Source organism: Plasmodium inui (assembly GCF_000524495.1).
Source record: "Plasmodium inui San Antonio 1 unplaced genomic scaffold supercont1.4, whole genome shotgun sequence".
NCBI classification, from domain to species: domain Eukaryota; phylum Apicomplexa; class Aconoidasida; order Haemosporida; family Plasmodiidae; genus Plasmodium; species Plasmodium inui.
This window is the reverse complement of record NW_008481838.1, coordinates 161,995-186,131: the sequence shown is the minus strand read 5'-3', so window position 1 is coordinate 186,131 and position 24,137 is coordinate 161,995. Positions and strand designations below refer to the sequence as shown.

General features: G+C 46.5%; 4 protein-coding genes across 4 annotated transcripts; 1 reads left to right on the top strand and 3 right to left on the bottom strand.

Annotated features, from left to right (window-relative positions):
• Positions 1-81: 81 nt before the first annotated feature.
• Positions 82-1,884, bottom strand: C922_01194 (hypothetical protein; the record flags this gene model as incomplete). The annotated part of the gene is made up of 1 exon (XM_008816802.1): positions 82-1,884. One exon carries the CDS (start codon positions 1,882-1,884, stop codon positions 82-84), a length of 1,803 nt encoding a protein of 600 aa, XP_008815024.1.
• Positions 1,885-3,807: 1,923 nt separating this feature from the next.
• Positions 3,808-11,397, bottom strand: C922_01193 (hypothetical protein; the record flags this gene model as incomplete). Its single annotated transcript, XM_008816801.1, has 3 exons — positions 3,808-6,506; positions 6,818-8,638; positions 8,715-11,397. The coding sequence occupies 3 exons, from the start codon at positions 11,395-11,397 to the stop codon at positions 3,808-3,810; spliced, it is 7,203 nt and encodes a 2,400-aa protein (XP_008815023.1).
• Positions 11,398-13,310: 1,913 nt separating this feature from the next.
• On the top strand, positions 13,311-20,522 carry C922_01192 (hypothetical protein; the record flags this gene model as incomplete). The annotated part of the gene is made up of 2 exons (XM_008816800.1): positions 13,311-20,258; positions 20,436-20,522. 2 exons carry the CDS (start codon positions 13,311-13,313, stop codon positions 20,520-20,522), a joined length of 7,035 nt encoding a protein of 2,344 aa, XP_008815022.1.
• Positions 20,523-21,400: 878 nt separating this feature from the next.
• C922_01191 (hypothetical protein) lies at positions 21,401-23,224 on the bottom strand (the record flags this gene model as incomplete). The annotated part of the gene is made up of 8 exons (XM_008816799.1): positions 21,401-21,479; positions 21,631-21,681; positions 21,930-21,995; positions 22,238-22,323; positions 22,451-22,527; positions 22,725-22,784; positions 22,924-22,993; positions 23,174-23,224. The coding sequence occupies 8 exons, from the start codon at positions 23,222-23,224 to the stop codon at positions 21,401-21,403; spliced, it is 540 nt and encodes a 179-aa protein (XP_008815021.1).
• Positions 23,225-24,137: the final 913 nt, after the last annotated feature.

Genomic DNA, 24,137 nt, shown 5'->3' with positions numbered 1-24,137 from the left:
GGAAGCAGCCACACGGGGAAGTATCAACCTTCTGTGGCCACACCTTCTGTGGCCACACCTTCTGTGGCCACCCCCCCCTGGCTAGCACTTCCGGTTGACGATGTCCAGACCGAACTCCTCGTACTCCTTCCGCGTAACAAAAAAGGAGTTGAAATTTTTGAAAGAAGACAGGATGCTACCACCCTTCCAAGAAGAATACTGCTTGTCGTACTTCCCATGGCTAAGCACCTGGAAGTCTCGTAAATTGGAGTTATTAAGAATGTCCAGCTGATTGAATTCTTTAATAAATCTCTGATTAAAATTATCAAACAGAGTTGACGAGCCAGTCAAGATGACGTTTCGTAGCAACTCTTCCTTCTTCTTTACGCTGTTGCTATTAAGCATATTAAACAGAGTGGTGGAGACTCCTTCGAATTGTTCTTCCTTGAAAAATAGATTGTTCAGATGATGATTCAGCTTTGTGTTACTTAATAACGATGGAGTAAAAAATATCTCACATGCTATATTATTAAATTTGGTAATGTTAATATTTTGCCCATCAGGCAAAATGTATATATCTAAATTTTGATTGAAATTCATATTCTTTGCGTCATGAATTTGATTTTCCGTATGAGCTACTTCACATAGATAGCTTTTTAAATCCTTCAGAGGAATATACTTGGCTTTGTTGTAGTAATCCAGGTGAATCTTCTCCCTATTGTAATTAGGAAGGGTCCCATTTTGCTTAACAAACTCGTAATATGGGATGCAATATTCCTTGTTGTGTTTTTGTATAAGCTCTTCGAGGAAGAAATCGATGGTGGAACCTCCTATATTGTAAATTTTGTAATTTTTATCTTCTATGCTTCCATCATTGCAAAGGGAGAAATCGGTGTAGCAAGATCCTATGTCCACTACGGAACAGACATTCTTGTTGTAGGCAAATCCAGTTAATACTGACTTGGAGTTGAAATACAGGGCGGGTACTTTGTACTTCTCAAATAACAGCTGTGATATTTTGTCTTTTATCTGTTTATTTCTTTTATTGGGGAGTGAGAAGAGGTATGGGAACTTTTCCATGTTCTCACTCAGCCCACAGCTAATATTGCTGTGATTATTTATCATGCTCCTTATGACATTCATATCTATCAGCTTATTTTCGATTAGGTTTATGTCAAAGTAGTTGTTTTCTTCCGCCCATTCCTTCAGTGTTTTTAGCTCCTTCGATTTGGAGCCCTCCTTTTGGGGGGTCCCATCTGTATCTTCCCCACCACCTCGTTGGAGTAATTGCGATTTCTGCGATTGCTGTTCTGCTTCTTCGCTGTCTTGGTGCTCCTCCTTCTGCAGATCCGCACCCGATTCGGCGCCTACTTCGTTATGCTCACCGCCGTGCGGGGCCCCCGCGGCGTCTATAGCGTCGTCTATCGCGTCACCTTCGTGGGGCCCTTCTGGTGCCACGTGTACTACGCCTCCCTTATCGACGAACTCGCTGGACATATCGCTCTGCTTGTGCAGCTTGTTGCCTATGAACCCCTTGACCCTCTCCTGCAACATCTTGTAGACCCACCGACCCCCGTTCACATTCATAAAGAGGATTTTTTCGAACACATCTTCGTTGACATCAAAGTGGTTCCTGTTGTCCAGGTAGAGACAAGGCTTCACCTTGGCGTCCTCCAGCGCCTCCAAAAAGCACAGGGGGTAAATAAGATTAAACTGGTAAAACTCTCCCTTTGTGCAAAGGCATTTCTTATAAATTTCGTTTTTAATTTTGGCTTCCAAATCCAGTGGTACTCCCACATTTGAGCTAAATATGTGCGTTGGGTTCTCGTCCCCCGAGTAGCCGATTTTGGTGTTTTCGAAGCCCAGGTCTACTACGATGCTCAGGATGTCGCTGTAGGAATCCATCGGGCGCGCGGGTGCGTAGGGCGATGCAGGCGTGCAGGAGGGTACGCGCGGAGGGCGCAGAGGTGACTGGAAGAGACAAGCTGGGCGTGGAAAAATGGGAGCAACAGAATGGGTGCGCAAGGAAGCACACGGCGAAGAAACAATCGAGAAACAAGCCGGCTGTCGAACGTGACTGCCCGTTTGCACCAAGAATCTGCAGAGAGACAGAATGGTACAGGCACAGGAAGGACGCAAGGGAAAGTAAAAATGCCAACAAAGGAAAAAACGTTTATATGCCCACACGGACTAGACACATGTACATACATACGTATACATACGCTAGAGGGGATCCTGCCGCACGTGCCATTACGCGAGCATGCAGATACGCATGTGTGAGCGCCGAAAATGATTCGAACCGATGAACTGGTACACACACACAGGCAGCAAAGTAAAAAAAAAAAATAGGCATAAAAGCACACGCATGAAGGAAAGCACCAAAATGGTGAAGGGCAAAAAAGTAAAACTGCAAAACAGGGAAACAGAAAAACGGCAAAACAGGAAAACAGCAGAACAGCAAAACAGCAAAAACGCATAAGCGTTGGTAAAAGAAAAAAAAATAAAGCGAATACAGATGCAAGAAATGTTTTCCACGAAGGGGGGCAAAATTAAAAGAGTTAGGAATGCTTCATTCTAAAAAGAAACTGACCATGTTTGTTGTTCCCGCGCTACCAACCCGTTTTTTGGATCGTGTTTCCCTAAGTGGCAGTGGCGTATTCAGAAAGGTGTACGCATTATATGCATGCAAGCATTAACACCCATGGTGCGCGTAAGCGTACATCTACCGCCCGCGCATGTGCATCGCATGCGAGCGAACAGAACGCAAAAAAAAAAAAAAAAAACGCGTACAGGTACGCAAAAGTGAGCGTGAACAGAAGTGGAAACATGAACTCGGCGCGGACACAAGCTGAATACATTTGTACTCATATGTGAGCATTTGCATATCATCTTTTTTTTTTTTCGCATTCGCATTGGCCGCTACTCGCGAGGACACAAATTTCGCCACTTTTATAGCGCGTTCTGAGGGGGTTGACCCCATGGGTATGAACGCGATGTGGATGCCTAGATGACAGGAAGTGCGGACGGGTACAACGAGAGGCTCCCCATATGCACGTGATTATGTGTAGGTACTGCATACCCAAGTTCATATGAGCGTATTTCTTTTGTTTTCTTTATTTTGTTCTGTTTTATTTCGCTTTATTTGGCTTAATTTTTTTTTTTCCCCTTTTCTTGCGGTGCAGATTTTTCCGCGCCCACCCTACTGGCCAAACCTGCGGAGTAAACCGCCGCCATCAGATGAGGCGGGTATCGTGAACCCGGTCCATTCGTAAGAGCAGTCGCCCAGGTGAAAACATTTCTTTTTCACCCCCACCCCTGTTAAGTGTAAGAATAATTCCATTTAAAAAAAATCAGTTTGTGTTATTTGACTGTCAAAAAGGGAAGAAGCGTGTATTAACTCGGTAGCCTGCCCTGTGCAGGGTTAACCGCGTGATTGTGTCAGTTGTGTTCAAAAAGGAAAAAAAAAAATATATATATAGACATATATATATAAATGTACCAATAAATAAATGATTAAACACACGAAACGGGGAGGCTCGGCCAAATGGGCGCCACACCGCTCAACTGAAAAGGTTATCACAAAAAAAGCACCTCCGACTGGTGGAGGCGTACCTCGCCACAAATGGGCAGTCTGACGCACGCGGGTAGGCATACGCACAAAAATACGGATAGGAATACTCACAGACATAGGGGGACAGACATACACACAGGCATAGGCACAGACATGCGCATACACAATTCACGCGGGGCGTATGCCCCATGGATGCCAGCCAAACGAAGGGGAAAAAACTTTCCCACACTGCCGGACATGACGAGTTTTTACCATCCTCACCGATGCACCTGCACAATTAATTGCTTAAGCGGCTGCACCATGAAGGTCTCATTGTTCATGTCGAAAATGACGTGAAATTTATTTATGTTGTAGATTCCTTCCCGAGTGAAGAGCACATTAAAATATACCTTTTTGCTTTGTCCCTTTTTCAATCTTTTTACATACCGTTGGACAATTCCCATGAATAGGAAGCCGCTTAATGAAAGGGCCCTTCTTCCTGTGGCTTCCTTCTTCGGGACATTTCCTAGTGGGAGGTTGCTGCCCAGTGGGGTGCATTGGTGGGCGTCTGTGCAGTCGTTGTTGTGCACATATGTGTTGTCCCTTACGGTTTGGTGGAACCTCCTGGTCATTTTATCCGTGCGGAGGTTTCTTTTTTCCATTGAATTGGCTGCCTCGAATATCACGTCCTGCTTGTCGATGTGCTTTCCGATGTGCTTCTCAACCTGCTTCACGTCGTGCCTATTGTCAGCCCCTTCGCCACCCCCTTCGCTGACAGGTTCGCTCTCCCCATGCACCTCATCGGGGAGACAGCCGGTTCCAAGTAACCGCGTCGACATGCTTACCTCAAAGTTACCATCCCATCGGTAGCTTGCGCTTATGGGGTTGTAATTGGACAAGTTGATTTTCCCCGTGACGCTGTTCTGTAAAATACTTATTTCGTCGTTAAGGGTGGACTGATAGGAGAAATGGGGGGCGACGGCCTGTCCTTTTGCTTCGTCCATGCTACCTTGGGGGAAGATCCCAGCGGATAGGTTGTTGTATTCCACCACCTGATCGATTTGGAATGGCCCCCCCTCATTTGCGCAGATGGGTATGCCCATATCCCCCCCGGCAGCGGCGTTCGCGTTGATACAACTTACGGAGGGGAGTTTCTTCTCGACCTCCTCCGACAGATCATTCTTGTGTGCGTATTCGGTCTGTCCTGGGAGTTCCTCCCCCCGATCGACACACATGATGGGAGCGTCCAATAAGGAATCTTCCACCATAGGGACGTCCAACATGGGGTCTTCCACCATGGGAACTTCCAACTCGTGTCCTTCTTCATCGCCGTAACAGTCCATGGAGAGGCCCGATTTCATGGAGTCCACCTCTTCAGCTTGCACATAAAAATTGGTAAGGTCTTCTCCTGAGTTGTTCTGAATGTTGATTGTTATTTGGAAAATTTGTTCCTTTTGTTTATTCAGGTAAATGTCTCTGTTGGTTTGGTCCACTGAGAGGGTTACTATATCGGTGGAGAAGTGGACTGCCTTTTTCATGGATCCCTTTCGGCTGTGTTTTCCATCCTTCACGACCCAGTTCATGTGGACAGCGATAGGGGCTGCATTCTGCGGGGAGTTTCGAGACACGTTCACTGCTAGGTTTGGAGGGGACTCCCTGGCGCAGAGAAGCACGGTGGATTTTTCTCCTTTCCTCAGGTACACAAAATCGGACGCGTGCACGGTAATCAATTTGGTGAAGCTTGGACTGGCTCGCACATCTGCACTTGTTTGAAGGGGACCCTTTTCACTGGTGTAGACGCCTGCACTTTTTTTTGCGGGGCCCTTTTCCCCGGCGAGAGAACGCGCCCCTTTCTCACGCTCCAAAAGTATGTTGTCCATGTAAATATCACTCCTGCACAAGTTGTGAATGAAGAAATAAATGAAGGAATTTGGACCATGGCAGGGGTTAAGGAGGTATGTACTTAGCTTGACCAACGGAACGACATGCAGCAGTCTTAGAAATAAAAAACATTTTTCCTTCTTGTCGACAAACATTTCTGGATAACTTAGGCAACTCTCTTTTTTCTTCTTCATGTTCGTGTCATCTGCCACTTTGATTTCTTCATTTTTCTCTTTGCACAAAGCTGTTATCATACATTTGTGCATCCCCGTACAGTTCGATTTTACCTGAACGTGCAGGTAGAAAACGTCATTTGGGGAGATATCTCCACTGATCTTTATGTGCTGAATTTGTTTGTTTTTAAATTTTTGCCTAAATACATTGGTGTCTTCACGTAGTGCCTCTTCACAATAGAGGTCGGAAACTATGGAGAGGAGTTTCCTCCTTGAGTTAGGTTCATTTTGGTGAATTTTTTCCCCCTCCTCAGGCTGAGCATTCTTCTCGTGGGGGAACCCCCCTCTACAAGTGTCTTCCTTCTTTTCCTTCTCATGGTGCGACATAAGATGCACATTTGGAGGTTCCCCAAGTAGGTACTCTTCTTCGTTATGTACTACCTTATAGCAGTTAAAAAGGCTAGATGGGGTTATGCAAAAAGTTAGGTAGTTCACTGGCATGACTGAGTGGTTAACGGCTTTTAGGACCATCTCGAACTCTTCACCTTCGAGAAGCTCAACAAAATCGACTTCGTAGTTGCTGACGTTTCTTTTCTCCCCCGAACGGATGTTTTCAAATTGGAAGGAGAAATGATATGTGTTGTCGTAGACGTAGAAGAGAAGTCTGTTGTCTACGTCGTAGTATTTCATTTTGTCTGCACTGTTCCCTTCTGGCATTCCTATGTTGCTAGACCACGTGTATGAGTTAATTTCCTTGTTGAGCCTCTTTACACTTTGCTTCTTCTCTTCCTTGCCATCGCAGTTGTACACTTCGTCGTACTTGATGGTGTGTATGCGGTCGAACTTTTTGTTTAACTTCTTCATGCCGTATGTGAAGAAGTTTTGGTGCACCTTGACGAGGCCGAATAGGTGCCACGTTATTCCTAAGTAGGGTGGAAGGGGGCGAGAGAAGTGCAACAAGGGAGTGAGAAGTGCGACAAGGGAATGAGTATTGCGACAAGGGAGTGAGAAGTACGACAAATGGAATGAGTATTGCGACAAGGGAGTGAGAAGTACGACAAATGGAATGAGTAGTGCGAAAAATGGAATGAGTAGTGCAACGAAGCGATTCAGTAGTCCGACGAAGGGATCGCAAAGTACCGTGCGTGGCATGGGGAGCCATAAGCGACTGCGCCAATCTTAGTAATGCAGGACGGTCGCTTTTTTAAACGGACCCCCTTCCTCTCGCTCTTACCCGAAATGAAGAGCAAACCCCTTTTCTTCGGGCGCAGGAATAGCGTGAAGACTCTGGTTTCCCTGGCCTCTAAAATTATTACCCTCTTCTCAACCTCGATGTCGCTATTCATGCTTCCGTTATAGTAGTGCGCACAGATGTGAGCGCCCTGGCATTCCACCTTGGTGTGCAGAGGATTCACCAACTTAAAAGTCACAAATATGAATTCCCCCTTGGAAGCGTACTGAACAAACTTGTTGTTCACAATAGTTTCCTCCTTGGCTGTGGATCTCTGATATATATTCTTCCCCCTTACAGACTGCATGAGGGGGAGGCAGTTGGTAAATTTTGCCTTCAATTCGTGGATGTACGTGGTGAAGCATTCTTTACTGCTTGAAGTTACGAATGGAGTCATGTTGATCGACTTGATGGGTGCGTGTCGTGCAGTGCACGGGGAGTTGTTCTTATCCGAGTTCCCTTGGGTAGAGGTAGCCCCCGTGGGAGAGGCACCCTCAGTGGAAGACCCACCCTGACCTTCCGCACCGTCAGAAATGGAAAACTCAGCTGAAGAACACTCAATGCAATCGTTGAAGACACAATTTATAAACTTCTTATATGTGACGTGGAGGTAATTCAGCTCGTGGAGATTGGATGGCGATAAATCTCTAAATTCCTTCGCCATGATGGTGAACAGGTCATCAAGTGTCGTGTCGTACTTGTTCATTTTGAAGAGGCAATCCTTGATGATATTGAAGAAGTTCGTTTCGATTCTTCTTTGGTACGTATAGATGTTCGTTTTGCTGACATAGACGGAGTTTAGGAAGCATCCTTCGTCGTCCCTTATGTGCAGGAGGGGGATTCGGAGGTTGAGGGGTTTTATTATGTTCTGCTCGTTGTCCTCCTGGAAGTACAGCATTCGGTTTGGCTTGTTTGGGGAAGAAGCGCGGTGGGATGAAGTTCCTTGGGATGACGTTCCTTGGGACACAGCTTCGTTTGGTTCTCCCGCCGAATCCCCCATCGTATCCATTTGCTTACCCCCGTGCGTCCCTCGCTGGGCACCCCGATCCCGCAGCCGCCTGAAGAATCTGCTCAAAACTCGGTCGACATAAATTTTGTACACATAGGCGAACTCCCTAATGAAGTTAATCTCCTTGTCTGGCGATGCGCAGTAAATGTCCACGTGTCCGTTTAGAACGTAGGACTGTTCGAAGCTCTTCGCGATGGAATTCAAAATGCAGATATAGTGATTCAGCGCCTCGTAGTACAAGTTGATACTGAATGCTTGCCGAGCCATCATAAAATGCAAGTGCTCATAAATGTGTTTCATTTTTTTCTTTTCATATTTCTTTAGAACCTTGGAGTAGCAAAAGAGGGCCAACTTCTTGAATCCACATTTGTTGAATGTGTGTCCTGCGAGGGTCATTTCGAATAGGTATTTCCTACACTTGTAATCGTTTTTTTTCTGCACAATTTGCTCATCTGGATCGTCTTGGAGGAGGGCATTTTCTACACTGCGGCTGCCTCGCTTCCCACTTTGGTGACTCTCCTCCTCCTCATAATCATCTGAGCTGGTCAACGTGTCGATGGTTTCTCTTCGCTGGTGGGGGTCCTCCCTTTTGTTTTCGTTTCCTTCGTCGTGGTGCCCATTATAACTTTGTCCAAACGGGGGGTGAAGCGGTTGATCCTCCCCGGATGTTATATTACCTTCACTTAGAATCTTCTGTGCGTGTTCACCTTGCCCGTTCAGGTGGTGCTCTCCCATGGTAGTGATGCCCCGTTTAGCGCCCTCCTCCACATCAGGACCTTCACTCCTATGAACTGAATTGCTGGCTTGCTCATTTGCTAGAGTGAAGCTTGCCAATGCCGCCTGACGGGGCTGTCCAGCTTTTTTTTTTTTTTTTTTTCCTCTTCTTGTAACTGTAAGTTATTTGTTCTAGGAGGAGTCCAGACCTTATGTTGTTAATTTGGAAAGACAGCTTGGAGGGTCTCCTCCCCTCCCCCACGGGTCTGCTCTCCTCAATGAGCTTCTCGTCCAGGTAGGTAAAATCCACATTGGCGTTTATCAAAATGTTCACCGATGCTTCGTTCTTCTCATCATGGATCAGAGATAAGTAGTAATTTAATATGGAGCATATAAACATGTAGTTGAGGTGCTGGCACTTTGAAAACATCTGGTAACTAAGGTCCAGGTAGTACAGAGAATCCTTCTTATTCACTTGACTCTCCATGTTGAAAATGGAAAGGCTCGTAAGTTTGTAAATATTGCCTAAGTAGAAATATGACTTGTCATGCTTAAATTCGTTGATGCAGATTTTTAGAGTGCCGTAGGCCAGTTCGTACTCTCCCAGGATGAAGTACACGTCGCTTAGCGTTTTGTACAGCTGCTCCAGGGGCTCCTTGTCGTAGTTCTTCGCCTCAACTGTGTTGGCCTGGTTACCCGTGTTAGCGGCGTTACCCATGTTGGCGGCATGACCCATGTTAGCTGTGTCAACCGTGTTGGGCGCGTCATTCGCTCCACTCGCGGCGAGCACGTCGGGGCCCTCCCCCATCTGCGCCAAATCCCCACTTGTGCTCCTTTGCACCGAGGCAGACTCGCTTGGAATGCTTTTCTGTTGATCCCCTCGAAGGACATCTTTCTCTTCCTCCTGTGTGTAGTTACCAGGGAGAGCGTTACTTCCATCTATCCCGTCCCTTCCACCTGTCGCGTCACTGCTCGATGCCAGTACATTCTGCGCGACATTGAGAAAAGCACTGCCTGTCTGTTCTGCCACCAACAAAGCAGCATCGGTTGAACTGAAATTCCACTTTGTTCTCTTCCACATGAATTTCAACTGATTTCGCAAGGTTTTTCGATTCCTCAAAATGAGGTGGTTGATGTCGTAGGTAATAGTACTGATGTAGGGAATCACACAAATCTGCACAAAATTATGAAAAAACATTTTTAGAGAGACAATGTCCACGTGATCGAGGCAGCAGCAGAAATAGGATTCGTCCAAATGTAAGGGGTCCTTCTTACTGATGTATATAGTTTCGTCCGACAAAATGTAATCATAAACGGAACTCATTTGATTGGAAAAGCTTCTTTTCACTTTTTTCATTTCCTCAATTTCGATGCTGCTTGTGGCTGCTTTTATTCCATCCTGAGTGGAGTCACTAAAATGGCTACCCAAGTTGTCGGCGTAGAGCTCCTGTATGCTGTTTAATCGCAGACGTTGGAGGTTATTCTTTTGTGCAGAGAACTTGTTTTTGTTCCTCCTTAGTGAGTTAATTTCCGTGTAGGACAATAAGCGTTCGTCCCCCAGGACGCTTTCCTTGGAGTAGAGCTGCTGGGTGGGGGTGCCATTCGCTTTAGCCTCTCCGTGTTGGTGAACGCTTTGTCTGTTCGGCCCATCTAAGGGGGGAGTTTTCTCTTCGTTGGGGTTACCCACCTGGGTTATTCCTCCTTTGGTCAGCTCATCATCAGAAGGGCGTCTCAAACTAGAGAGGGACTCAACACCGTCTTCTAAGTGATCCCCCTTATCCGTGTCCACCTCGCGCACAAATTTGACCCCTACTCCGATGCAGTTATCCAAAAATCGATGCGCCTTAATAATAAGCAAATGGCACTTGAAGTTGAGGAAGGTGGATTGAATTTTTACAAACAGCTTCTGAACATCAGTTTCTATGTCGTCATCGTGGTTGCTGGAGATGTGAAGGAGAATTATGCACTTGGGAATGTGTAGATGTATGTTGACGTTTTCCTTTTTTAGATCCTTCTGCATCATGCTTTTGTATGTATCGATTACGTTTTCGTCACTGGTGCTGCAGATATAGATGAGGCCTAGGGGGGTACACGAGCTGTCGCTAAACATGTGAGTGTACTTCCAGGCCGTCTTAAAGTAGGTCCTAAACCACGGAAGGAAGAAGGCGTTATATTTGTGCACATTGGATAGGGATTCTTTTCTCTCTGTGCAGTGTGGAAGTGGAGACGGAGCAGACGTAGCATATCCCGTGGGGGGGGAAGACATGGGGGTTCCTCCTCTATTTGGTTCTCCCACCCTTTCGCTGTACACACTGTTCGAGGGGAAGCCCCCCCCCGTGGGCTTCCTCAAAACTTCTTTCTTCACATCAGCTGCTAACGCATTTGAGTTGGCACATAAGTAGTTAAAATAGTCGTCACTCTGCTCGGTATTGTCCTGATTATTCTTCTCAAAATAGGCACTTAAGTTTCTTTCATTGTATATGTCGCTGTAATCCGGCTCATTATGAGAAATGGTGTCAATTAAGAGTCTATCCAAATAATCCAATTTCACATCTATGTATTCTTCAAGGCTAACAAATCGCAGCTTAATTTTCTGGTACTCAATTGTCTTCTGGCATATGACATTATTTTTGCTCAGGTAACTTATGCTTACAGCTCCACTTAGGGTTAGGTCCACTTCTTCATTTTTGTCATTCAGCAGGTGGTTGGAGCATCCGAATGGCTGAAACAGATCGTTTATGCTAATTCCTAGGAAGAGGGCGACTTCTCGCTTGGCAATCCGGCTGCTGCTGATTAGGATTGTCGACACGTAAATGTCCCCGATGATGTTTTTGATTTCCGCCTCGATGCGCTTGGCCATGATGGGCTAGTCCTCCGAGGAGGTGGAGAGAAGCTGATGAGGTGGGGAGGAAGAGGCCCTCTCGAAGGAGGCACGTGCCGCTAACTTGCCGCTTAGTTCGAACTCCCAACCTGTTTACGCCCCAATGAAACGTGCTGACCACGCGCTCATGAGTAGATCTGCACAGAACAAGCGCCAGATCCAAGCAGAGCACCGCCCCAGTGGATACATAAAAAGTGGTGATGTCTTGAAGTGAAGGGAGAGAAACGAGCCCTTATTAATAACCCAGGGGTGGGTAAGTCCTGTCCGTTCGAGACATAACACACACAAAAAAAGGAAAGAAAAAGGGGGCATTTAAAAAGGATGACAAACATCAGTTTGCACACAAACATGACCCCATATCTACACCTTCTCGGTGAGTGATCAGTACGCACATACACTTCCCCAGTGAGGAATTGCCCATGCAGCGTAACTCTACGTGCGGGGTAGGTGTTTGAAAAATGGGGACTGAATTTCCACCTCGGGAAAAGCTAAAAGGAAGATTGTTAACACGAATGAGAAGAAGCTACAGTAGGAAAAAAAAAAGTGTAATCTCTCTTTTGTTCCCTTCACCGGGGTATATACTCTACTTCGCTGTTGAGGGCTTTTTCGAACGAGGAGCGGCATCTCCCATGCAGCCTTACCCCCTCGGTGTGGGACATACATTGACTGTCACTGGCGCACACCCGCGTACATTTGGGGAGGGGTTGCCTATGAGGTGGTTGGGGGAAGGCTAACCCATGTGGCTGGCGCGAGAGAAAGGCCCATGGTTTATTATGACACCTCTGCTGCGGGGGTTATTCAGCAGGAGAAGGTCGACAAGTGTGGATTCGCAAAGAGGAAAGGAAACTCTTAGCGGTGAAGAGGAGGCAACAAAAAGTGGTGCAGCGATTGGAGAAGGGGAAAAAAAGTAAATGCATGAACAGGGCATATGGTTTTACTGCACAGAGGGGAACAACAAACAGTGTGAAAAATAAAAAAAAGGCGGAAAGGAAGGCGGAAAAGAAAGGGAGGAAGATCTCTTCACGCAGCTTTCACAATTTGCTTACCATTTTATGGAGGTCAAAATATTTGTAGCTTTTTCAACGACGAACCAACGAGGACGATGTGCCGGCAGGCAGCATATAATATCATACATATCACGATCCACGTAGCTGACGGCCGTCAAGGAAAAGGCGGGGGGTATACTATAACGTTGAAGGATAAAAAAAAAAGAAAAAGAAAAAATAGTCTATCATTAAATGTACCTGCCACTTTAGAAAAAGCAGTGCATCCATTTTTTTTGTTTCATTTTTTATAAAGGGCTTCTCAAGTTGTGCTTATCCCGTTTCTTCACTTTTTTGCAATTTTGTTGTGGTTTTTTTCTGGGGGGAGGCATATTTATATAGAAGGGTTACACCCAAAGGAGGCGGAAAAAGCGAGCGAGATGCTGTGATGTGCATAGTTTTTCCCTCGTGCAGAGAGAGCCCATTTGGCCGCTTTATCCTTTTGTAGTCACTCCATGAGATGCGCGAACGGGGGTGGCGATTCCGTTTAGGATAACCTTATGCTTATCGTTCCTGTAGTGAGGCCACTCAGTGCCCACCCATAGGAAGTCAAACGTGTCGCCTCGTTTTTGTCCCAAATGAACGACTAAAGGGGGATCGAAAAAGGAAAACACACCAAGGAATGTCGATGTAGATGGGGCAATTGTCTTAGCCACGAGTTTGCCCCCCTTTTGAAATTCTTAACTGGCTCTTTTTGAAGCCTCTCGTGAAAGGGGTGCACACTCGTCGGGTACTCTCCATGTTGGTGCACGTCACGTGAGTGGCCCTCTGCCTGTACCGCTGCTTACCCCACTGCTTGTCCGGCTGCTTCTACCACTCCCTTTCCCTCCCCTTATGTGGAAAAGCAGCATGGACGAAGCACAGCTCAAAGTTGAATCCCTCGTGGAGACCCTGGTGGAGGAATATGTGTCCCCCGAGAAGGTGATGTTCCGCTATGACCGGGAAAAGAAAGTGGAGCTAATGTACGAGCGGAAGAAGGATAAAGAAGTGAACAAAATTAGGGCCGACATTGTAAAACAGTTAATCCGCCTCTTAGAGATAAATCATACACAAGGTAGGAAGATACATGGCACGCTGACAGAAATAATAGGTGCCCTCAAAAGCTACCTCTTCTGCAATGAAAATATGAAGAGAGGATCCGCAGTGAATTTAATTGCCCACCTGTTTGAAGAGATCAGCGTGGTGGAGTTAGACACAGAATACCTCGAATGTCTCATCCTTTTTTATATTAAGCTAATCGAAGACTGGCATTGTATCAGTGGGGTCACCAGATTTCTATTGATCATGTTTGAGCGATACAGGGACCTTTTGAAAGGCATGAAGTTTTCCTACGATGTGAAGAGAACGTATAGGGTTTTATTCCCTTCGAGGCGTGGGAAGGGGAAGAGGCACCCAGGGGGAATCGACGTATCTGGCAAAGCCGATCGGGGTGACCATCCAAATGGGGTTCCCGATCCGGGGGGGGACAGCGACCATGGAAAGGAGTACGACGATGGGGGGGAGTACGACGAATATGCCCCTCTTAAGGAAAATGGGGGATTCTACCACTCGGATGGCTCCCAAGAAGACGAGGATGATGATGGTTATGGCCAGCGCGGTGGCCCCCAACGTGACAGTGAGGAGGAGCAGGAGGAAGAAGAGGACGATGAATCACAGGAAGAAATGGAGAAAGAAAAGAACACCTGCGTTGTGTATAAGATAATGAAGAGCCTCTTTAAGCACGTCCACGCCCCAAGCTACCTGCAAAACATAAGGCTGAATTGTTATCGCATCATTTTGATATCCTTGCAGGAGTTTAGAGCCGAGATGGTCTCCATTCCAAACTTCATTGACAAGATCCAGGTGCAGCTGGAGAATGAGTCGGACCCCAGAAATATTTTAGTGCTCTTTGATATAATACACATTCTGTGCAGTGGATACATAACACATGACGAAGGGGGGGCAGTTCAATCGGGCGCTACAGTGGAATGGGGGCAGCCCGATATCGCAAATGGGGGGCAGTGCTATATCGGGAGCGGAGAGGAGGAAGAGAAGTGGAAGGAGAAGAAAAGCACCCAGGAACGAAACCCAGGAGCCCTATTCTCCCTGGACAGAGAAACACAATACCTCAAGTCAGTGATCGACATCGCCTTTTATTACTTCCCAATAGAATTTGTCAGCAGCGAAGCAAGGTACGATAGCATCACTGAGGAGGACCTACAGAGAGCCTTCTACAAATGCCTCAAGTCAAACAAAAGGTTAGGAAACTACGTCATAATGAATATCCTAGACGAGCTCTACAACACACAAGATGATGAAATAAATGAGAAGAATTTGGAAAATATAAAAGACACTCTTGAGGTATGTGCCCCATTCTATGGTAGTGTCTGTTGCTCAGGGTTCATCTCGACCATCACAGGACTGATCGAATTGGAATGCATAGACAGTGATGCTTCAGATAAAATGGCAACCTATTTTGTAAGGATTCTTCTTCTTTTCTTCCACATTATAAATGAAGAAGAGGACGAGGTGCTGAAGCGATCCCTATTCGATATGCACTTTGCGAGAATGTTTCGGAAGCTCAACACCTTCCTCATTCTGCACAAGTGCCTGTGTAGTGAGAATCCACCATTTGAGGCGGTTGCAGATGGAGCGGTGGAGCCCAGGGTGGAGCCCCCTGTGAGGGTATCCTCGACTGGGCCTCCACGCCTGACGCAGCTCTTCCACTTGGAAGAGATTGCAAATTTGTCCGACTCTTCTCAGTCGGGAAGTGTGAAAAGTGGCCGCAGCAACGGAAGCGATCGAAGCAATCGTAGCAACCGAAGCAACCGAAGCAACCGAAGCGAGTGCAACAGCGAAAGCGACAGGAACATCCTCGCTATCATAAGGGAAAAAAACCACATCGAAAAAATGAAGGAGAAGAAGGAGAGACAAAGGAAAAGGAACAAAATAAAACTGAGCAAATTCCCGGTGATCGAAAAGATCCTCATGTGCATATCGAAAGAGAACACCTACGTCTTCCTGTACGTCCTTGAGACGACCCTTAAGCCGATGCTCCACGAGTGCTACTACTTGGTGCACGCGCTGACGAGGGAAGGGGAGCCCCCTGCCCGGGGAAACGCGCAAGAGGCGCGACCTGGACAGGTAGAACAAGCTGATGAAAGATCACACCCTGAGAATGGTTCACCCCTTGCGCGCAACGCGAAGGTCAAAGCCAAGTGGAACCTCGTCGCGACGTACCTCAGCTTTATAAACAACGTGATGAGCGAAAGTGCCAAAGTGGAGGAGGTAGTGGCGACGAGGATCAGCTTTGTGAAAGAAATCTTTATTATCAGGGAACTGCTGAGAATGGGGCGGGACCTGTTTTTTCACGAGTACCACGATTCGGGTCTACACCTCTTTGGCATCCTGGCGAGCTTCGTGTCCATGCATGGGGGGGCAGCTGTGGGGGGGAGCATCCCGAAGAGCGGCACAGAGCAGGACGAAGCGGGTAGTGGAACGAAAGAAGCAGTTGGCAACTCAACGAACGACACAACTGGCAACGTAATGGACAACGTAACGAACGACGTAACGAAGGACGACACCCTCTTACACCAAGCGATCATCCTCTTCTTCTACTTGGTCGGAATGCACCCCGGGGGAAACGTGAAGCTCCGTGTGCTGGGCGACAGCGGACGCGACCTCCTGGACCAGCGGGGGGAGTACAGCCTCATTAAGAGCGCAGACGAGTGGAGAAGGAGCATCCTCGAGGACCACCATCAGTTAACCGCAGACATCAATCTGAACAACGAAAATATTGTGCGGGAATGTAAAGAATATAAAAAAAACGATCTGCTTTTTTTTCTCACGTTAGTAAGTAAAATCATAAAACACAAATATGACCATATTGGCAGCTATGTAAACACATTGCTGATGAACATGTGTTTCCTACTGCTAAAGTTTCACTTCGAGAAGAATGAAGATTTGAATTGGTACATATCTCTTCTAAGGGACACATACCAGGTTGACATTCCAGACCTCCTTCTGATTTCCACCAATGTGGCTTCCTTCCTGCTGAAGAGTTTTTACCACCGCGTTGAGGGAGTGAAGGAGGAGTTTCTCCACTTCAACAGGGAGGAAGGCAGCGGAGGCAGTGCCCGTATTCCCTTAGACAGTCAGACGAATTTCCAACTTGATCTGGAGTTATCTCCAAAGATGGGTGAGTATCACCCCCATTCAGGGATGACCCCCGGTGGAGTCATTGCCGAACTTGTTCGCTTCGGTAGAGGCCCAATTGGAGAGACTCTAAAGTGGAAGCGTGTCCAGGTTAAATGCTTCCTTGTGCGTCCAACAGAGGGGGAAACATTAAAGAGGTCATACAAAAAGGAAGAAAAGAAAAAAAAACGTTGCGGTGAAGCAGAAGAGGAAGAGGGAGACACAACGTGGGAAAGCCAATCGTTTAAGGTCACCATGTGTGAACCGACAAATGGAGAAGACATCACATCGTTTTATCTTGCCTACATAGTAAGTGTAGCGTATTGGCAGATTTACAAGACGTGTGAGAGGGTCATGCGGAGAAGTGGACGTGATCCGTCTGCAGTTTCAGATGGGTCACCACATGAAAGGAAAAACCAAGACAAGCTAAAAAACGAACTTTGCAAACCGCATCTTCTTGTGAACAACATGGAAGTGATGGAACTCTGTATAAATTATCTCTACGAGGAGGCAGTCGTGAGGGGCATCCTCTCAGAAGGAACCTCAAAAGAGGAGGAAAAACACAAGGGAAACAGCAGAGTAGATAATCTGAAATGCATTCGAATAGTGAATAGCAATGAGGAGCTCAGTTACTACGGGACATATGTGAACAATTTGAAGGGATTTATTCCAATAAATGAAGTGAAAAATATACAACCGAGGGGACAAATCAGCAGGAGGCGGGAAACTGGGATGATGGGATATTCCCAAATAAGTCCCTTGACATATCTCACCAGCAGCAACCCGTTCCGTAATGTAAACGTCTTCGAGACGGCCACATTGCTGTACATTTTAAAAATGACCTTAACCAGTCATATAATTTGTGAAGATTGGAGGGGAGAAGCAATGGAAGAAGGGGATGCAGAAATGTGCACTCTGGCTAGTTACCTATATCGGAAAGTAAAAAAAAACGTGAATCATATATTTATCACCATGAGTGAAGCGAAGAAGAGAGAGTTTATCGAGACGCTGATCGATTGCTGTGTAGGTGAGGACGTATACCCATACATGTCCGATAAGGATGATATCTTTGGAGGAAGCATTGAAGAGAGTTATCACTTGGACAATTTTCGTGGGGAGAAATTCTCCTCACGTGTGATGAACCCCCTTCTGTTGCTTTTTTTACCTGCCCTCCTGTCCATCCACACACAAATAGGACAACACCACATGCAGAGATTATTAAAATTGTGCATGTACATCTTTTTATTTAACCTCCCCTTGGAGAGGTCCTCGCCCAACCGCGTTACTACCTGTGAGAGGGACTCAAGTGGAGGGAGTACCTCTTGGGAGAATCTGACCACAGCCGCGAAGAATGGAAGTGCACGCCCCTCACGGGAATACGTCTCAAAATTTTTACACCAAAAAGCTAAGGAGCATTTCAAGGAAGGGGAAGTCCCCTTCTGGCGTGGCGACCACGTATCAGATTGTCTTCTCCACCTGGATCGTGCCAATTTAGAAAGTGTTCACAGATGCGCCCTACAGATTGTAGGCATCCTACTGCATAACTGGGATGGCATTCACAAAATGGTGAGCTTCATTCTATCCCCATTCGATTTGGTCGACGAACTTGGCATAACCTTAAATGGTGCATTATCTTTTAAGCGCTTCATCGACCTGTATGCAGCGACGTATGAGGCATTTATACGCAGGTGGGAAAAGGGGAGCAACGTGGGAGAAGCCGCTTCCATGGGGGGAGAAGCACCTTCCGGGATAGACGAATCTCCACTGGTCCACCTTCTGAGCACACTTTTCGAAGCCCCCACCCAAGACCCAACAAACCGGCTGTTCTATCTTCTAGATTGTGTCTACTTTGGCGAAGAGGACCCCCAGTTTTCCCAAATATTTTACAGTAGAGGCGAAAAAGAATATCACTTGAGAGAAAAACAGACTGCCAACGTGATAGAAATTCGATTGCTCGATAGAACCTCCTTGAAGGAGAACAATCGAAAGGGGCCCATCACAGGGGAACTGAAGTCTGTGATATTTAGCCCTCACGAAGAGGGAGCAATCAGAGTAGTCCATTTGAAAGGGGTCATGCGCCTAGCCGTGGGTCAGTCCACTGGAGGTGGCGAAGAGAATGAACAGAACAACATCAGTAGTGACAGAGACGAGGGCAACTTCTTCCTTCGCCGACATTTCCTCCATTTCTTCGCCCAGCATTTGTCCCTCAACTACGATTTGACAGTTCACCTGTGGAAACATAGCTCACACGAAGTGGCAGAGGAAAATCTGCAACTCGTATGCGACAGCGTGGCAAGTGCTTCCCTTCACCAGCACACATTTAAGCACGTACTGATCTGGCATTTCTACCTGTACCCCTCCCATGTGTACAGTCACATTTACTCAGTCATTCACAACATAGATACGAAGCTTCTGTTAAGGGAAGAGAATTATAACCGTGTTGCCTTCACCCCCAGCGATGCTTTCCTCACCTTATGTAGAAAAGATTTGTTGCACTTTATTTGTACCATGTATAATTATGTCTACTTCATCGATGTGACTGAGAGGTTCCTTTCCATGTCGGAATTCATTTGGCTCATGCAGAGGGAGAAGTTCTCTTTTGATTACTCTCTTCCCTTTGATGTCATCAGGAGGAATGAGAAGACGCTAATTTTTTTGGAGAAACTCAACACCTATTTGCGCTCCTGGGATGAGAGCAGCGATACGGGCATTTCGAAGTCAGTAGCGCAGGAGACGCAGACAATGGACAAGGTTAAAAGGGAATACAGCTCAGATCAACACCTCTCCGATTCCCTCGCGCGAGGAATGATTAACGGTATGGATGGATCTCATCAGCAGGTGGAACTACACAGTGATAGTCACCCCCCAAAGGAAAACCAATCAGATGGGCACCCCCCAAAGGGTAGTAACTTCTTCTCCCTGTTACAGAAGCGCAAAGAGAATAAGATACTAAAGTACAACTGTAAGTACCTGTGTCTAGTCCACCTGGCGTCCATTGTGCTGCTGAACACACCCATGGAGGGGGCACTACACGAGCATTACAACGTCATGGAGATTTGCATACTCAAAGGGATAGGTAAAATTTCGAATTTTTTTATAAGCAAAGGGGAATACACGCGTAGCAACAAGAGGTACATTAACAGGGTGCTGCGGACCAACGCTGAGCTCGTTCGTGTTCTGTTTGCCGAGGGGGCGGAGGGCCCAGGTGCGAAAGGAGAAGGGCATGAACCTACGGATGAGTCTCCAATCGGGGGAGAACACCATGAACGTACGGGGGAGCACCTAATCGGGAGGGAACTTGTGTCACTACTCCTGGTGCTGGCCCTGCGCCTCCTCTATCTCATAATGAATCTTTTCAATTTCGTGTTGTCAAAGGAAAGACATATTTGGGGGTCCTGGGATGGGTCATCCCCCATAGGAGCGTCTCCCGAAGCACCTCCGAAAGGCGCTCTTCAGGAGAACGTCCAATTTTTATTGTCGTACAAATGTCGCCTGGTGAAGAGCCTGCTCAAGTTAATCGTGTCTATACCGCTGCCTTTGGCTAGGTATCAGTGCGCCTGTATTTTTTATATCATTTCGTTTTTAAACTACAAGTCTTTCCTACCCTATGATATCATCCAGGACGTAAGTGTCTCCCCCAGTTTGGGGGGAGAAGGGTGCCTATCTTCCCGGGGTAGCTGCCCTTCCGGGGTGGCTTCCATCTGCGTTGCTTCTCCCACGTGGTATGTCTTCCCATCTTAATATTGCATCGCTGACCACGTTGTGCCGCTAACCATCGCGCCTTTTCCCCCCCCTTTGCAGATTAAGTGGTACTTGTCTATCGCGTCCGTGGACCCGCACAAGAAGGTCAGGAAAATGGTGGTGCTCTGCAGAGCCAGGTGGATGTAACTACTCCTTTACTTTTTCGTTTCCTTTTTTTTGTGAAGTGGAAAGGCAAAGTTGGTTGATTGGAATTTAAAAAGGGGCGTTTATTTCGCAAAGGGTGAGAATAGAAGTTGAGTTGAAAATGTTGTGGCGTTACTGTTTTGGTTTGCTTTGTTTTGCTATGTTTTTTTTTTCTTTTTTTTCTTTTTTTCTTTTTTTTCTTTTTTTTTTTTTTTTTCATTTGGCATTTCTCTATGTGCATGCCTCATGCTCACGCGACATGAGAAAAGAAAGAAAAAACAATAACAGTGCGATAATTACCCCAGCACTTGTGGCGGCATTCAAAGCGATAGTGGCTGCCATCAAATCGCGCAGCTCGCAAAGTAGCGAACGTTAATCAGTCATCCAATCAATCAGTCGGTGAGTTAGTTACAGAAACGGAACTAAATAGGGGGGAGAGGCAAACCGAGAAAAACACGCATAATAACACAAAAAAAAGGGAAAAGGAAACCAGGCAGATGGTGCGAATTCGACGGAAAACATGGGATGGAGAGCAAAACAGGCAGATGAACGAAGGACTACAGTTAAGTCTTCTCCAAAGTGCGCCACGATGTGTATATATAGGGCTCTAGTATGTGTGTATGGGGACGTCTGTTTTGGGGGGAAGGGCTTTCCCTACCAGGGCTAACATATCTAGGAAATGCGGGGACGCATTTTCTCCACGTCGGATGATAGAGACGTCCAATTGTATCCCTACGTATGTGCATAAAGTCATGTGTGTAATTGGAACAGTAGGGTCTCATCTGTTCTCCTGTGCGACGTGCACAATTGTGAAGGTGTAAAAGAAAGAAAAAAAATATATTTCATTTTTTCCGTATCGAATTTAGCGTGGCTAACATGAACTAAAAGGCGACTGCGAGGAAGACCAACAGCAGGAGGATAAACAGGAAGGGTCCGTATAGCACGAAAAAGTATTTCCACCTGCATGGGTGCACGGGGGAAGGGAACGACGATGTAAGGAGGGGTGTAGAGAGCTTAACAAATGTGGGCGGTCACTTTGGGTGATCAGTCTCGGTGGTCAGTCTGTGCGCCCTTTTCAAACAAGTTGCATTTGATCTCTTCACGCGCTTACGAGACGAAATGGCCATGGATCACCAGATTTAGGGCCACCTTGAAAGGGGTCCTGTGGAACAGGGGGAAAAGTGGTGGGAGGCTCATCCAGGGATTAATCAAAATTGGGTAGAGGAACGCCCCTGGGAACAGACACAAAATGCAGACGTACGAACTGGATAGGGGATCCCACGCACAGCGTAGCCATCGATTTCGCTATGCGTGCACATAAATGAATGGACAAATAAATAAATATATACATATATATATCTGTAGTGTGGAAAAAGAAAAAAGTGAACTCACACTCGGGGGCTAACGTACCAGTCGGATCTCCCCTTATACTTTATACTATTCAGGACCATGGCGACGTGGTGGTGGCAGTTGTTACTGCAAGGGGAATTTATTTAAAAAAAGATTTCTCCTTTTTTTTTGTCCTTCGTAAAGGAGGATGTTTTGTGATTTTCCGTCGGGTCATTTAGAGGATGTCTTTTTTTTTTTTTTCTTTTTTTTCTCCCTTTTTTTGTCTTACACGAATAGATTATGCTACATTGGACAGGAGAATCGGGTAACATGTGGGTGGATAAGCGAATGAGGGGGAACCGCATTGGTTCATTTGGAAAGGGGGACACCTCGTGCCCCCGCGGAGGAAGAGCGTAGCTTTTACCTTCCTTTTGGAAAAAACGTCGTCCGCTTGGAAGATTGCGTCATCGTAGAACTGGGTAAGTGGTAGATGTTTCGTGATAGGTATTTTGTGGTAGGTGCTTTGTGGTAGGTGGTAAGTCACCTTTTTACAGTGGAGAACTCTGGAGCAGCTCGGGGAAATCTCCCTCCTCCTACCCTACCTTGTCAGTGATGGCCAGAGGAAGTTTATTCTTGTCCAACTGCCAATACTTCATTGGGTCGCTAAATGCCATATTGTCTGGTTTGGAAGAAGGAAACAAATAAGAAGCGCATGGGGGAAAGGCAGAGTGTCGAGATTGAGCAGTGGCAGGAAGATTGTCTCTTCAAATCGGCTCAGATTGTGCAACCAGTAACTCTGGATGGGAGAACATAAAGGAGGGTGTATGTGACTAAGGTGAATAGTCCACTCAGAAAAAACATGCAGGGGAGCAGTACCAATGGAGATACTGTATGATCCGGAGAAGTCGTGAATTAGGCCTGATGATGTGCCGATTCCTGCGAGGGATAGGAAAAAAAAAAAAAAGAGAAAGAAAGAGGGGGAGATAGACACAACCATCTGCACGGGGGAATCCCTACATTGTCATCGTTTCAGGGGTGAAAGAATCCACTTTAGAAAAAAAATGGCTCTTCTTACCGACATGCCCCACTACGGGGATGAACGTGGACGCGCATGGTAGGTAGGAGAACACGACACAATAGGGGAACTGCAACGGGGGGGAGGCGGCAAGTGATGGTGACCAGGTGATGGCGCTGCCCTCGCGGTGGCGTGGCGAGTAGGCCTACGGTTGCCCAGTGTGCCAGCGTGTGTACATGCGCAAACCCGGCCGGAAGGCACGGACCCCTCCTCCCCGGTCTCACTGTTGCTCCATCACCATGATCATTACCTTGTTGTCTTTTCTGTTAACCTCGGCATTCTTCATGAAGTCATTTGGCATGTTGTGCAGTGGGGAGCGAAAAGGGCAGCAAAAAAAAGGCGACAAAAGAGGGCGGCAAAAAAGGGTCGCCTAAAAAAACAAACGTAGAAGGTGGAGTTCTTCGGGTGGTAGTCTAACGGGGAAGTTGGTCAGCTGGATGGCTGATTCCCGGTGAGCTGCTAAGGGGGCGAACAAACAAACAGACAAAAAAAAAATAAAAGCACTTGGGCGTGATTAATAGGTCCACTGTGCGGGGGTTAGAAAAAAAAAAAAAAACGGAAAACAAGAAACAAGTAACACCAAACAAGGAACAAACGTTTGTATTTATGAGTATGTTTATGCGTACGTTCATGTGTACTTATGTGTGTTCCTTTTTTTGAGGTCGCCTGTGAATTCTTTCGTCGTGGGCAGTCTTCCCGCGCAATTGTATACACGCATGATTTAAGGAAGGCGCGACGGAACGCCAACATTTCGCGCTAGGTACATATGAAGGGGGGCACTTGTTCGTTTCATTTTTTTTTTTTTGTCCTCGTTTTCGCCATTTACCCACCAGTGAGAATACGCTCAGAACGGAAAAACGTATTTCACCTTCTGGGGAAAAAGAAGAAAAAAAAAAAAGAATTTCGCTGGAGTCCAAGTGTAACCTTATGTGGACATGCTACTGGGAAGAAACGACTTCTCCGTGTTTCACTTTTTTTTTTTTCAAACTGAACAGGTCAACAGTGAGCTTGTGACAAGTGAGGCTTATGCTGCTCATCTTATTCATTTTATTTTTTTTTTCTGGTGAATTTTTTCTTTTTTTTCCCTTTTTTTTTCCACTTCTCCGCGTCTCCCGCTTTTTAAGTTTCCATTATGAACCTACTACGCGCAGGGCGCTTCCCCTTTGGCGACTGGACGTAGGCCTTTTTTTTCGTTTTCAGCCACCCTTGCGCGA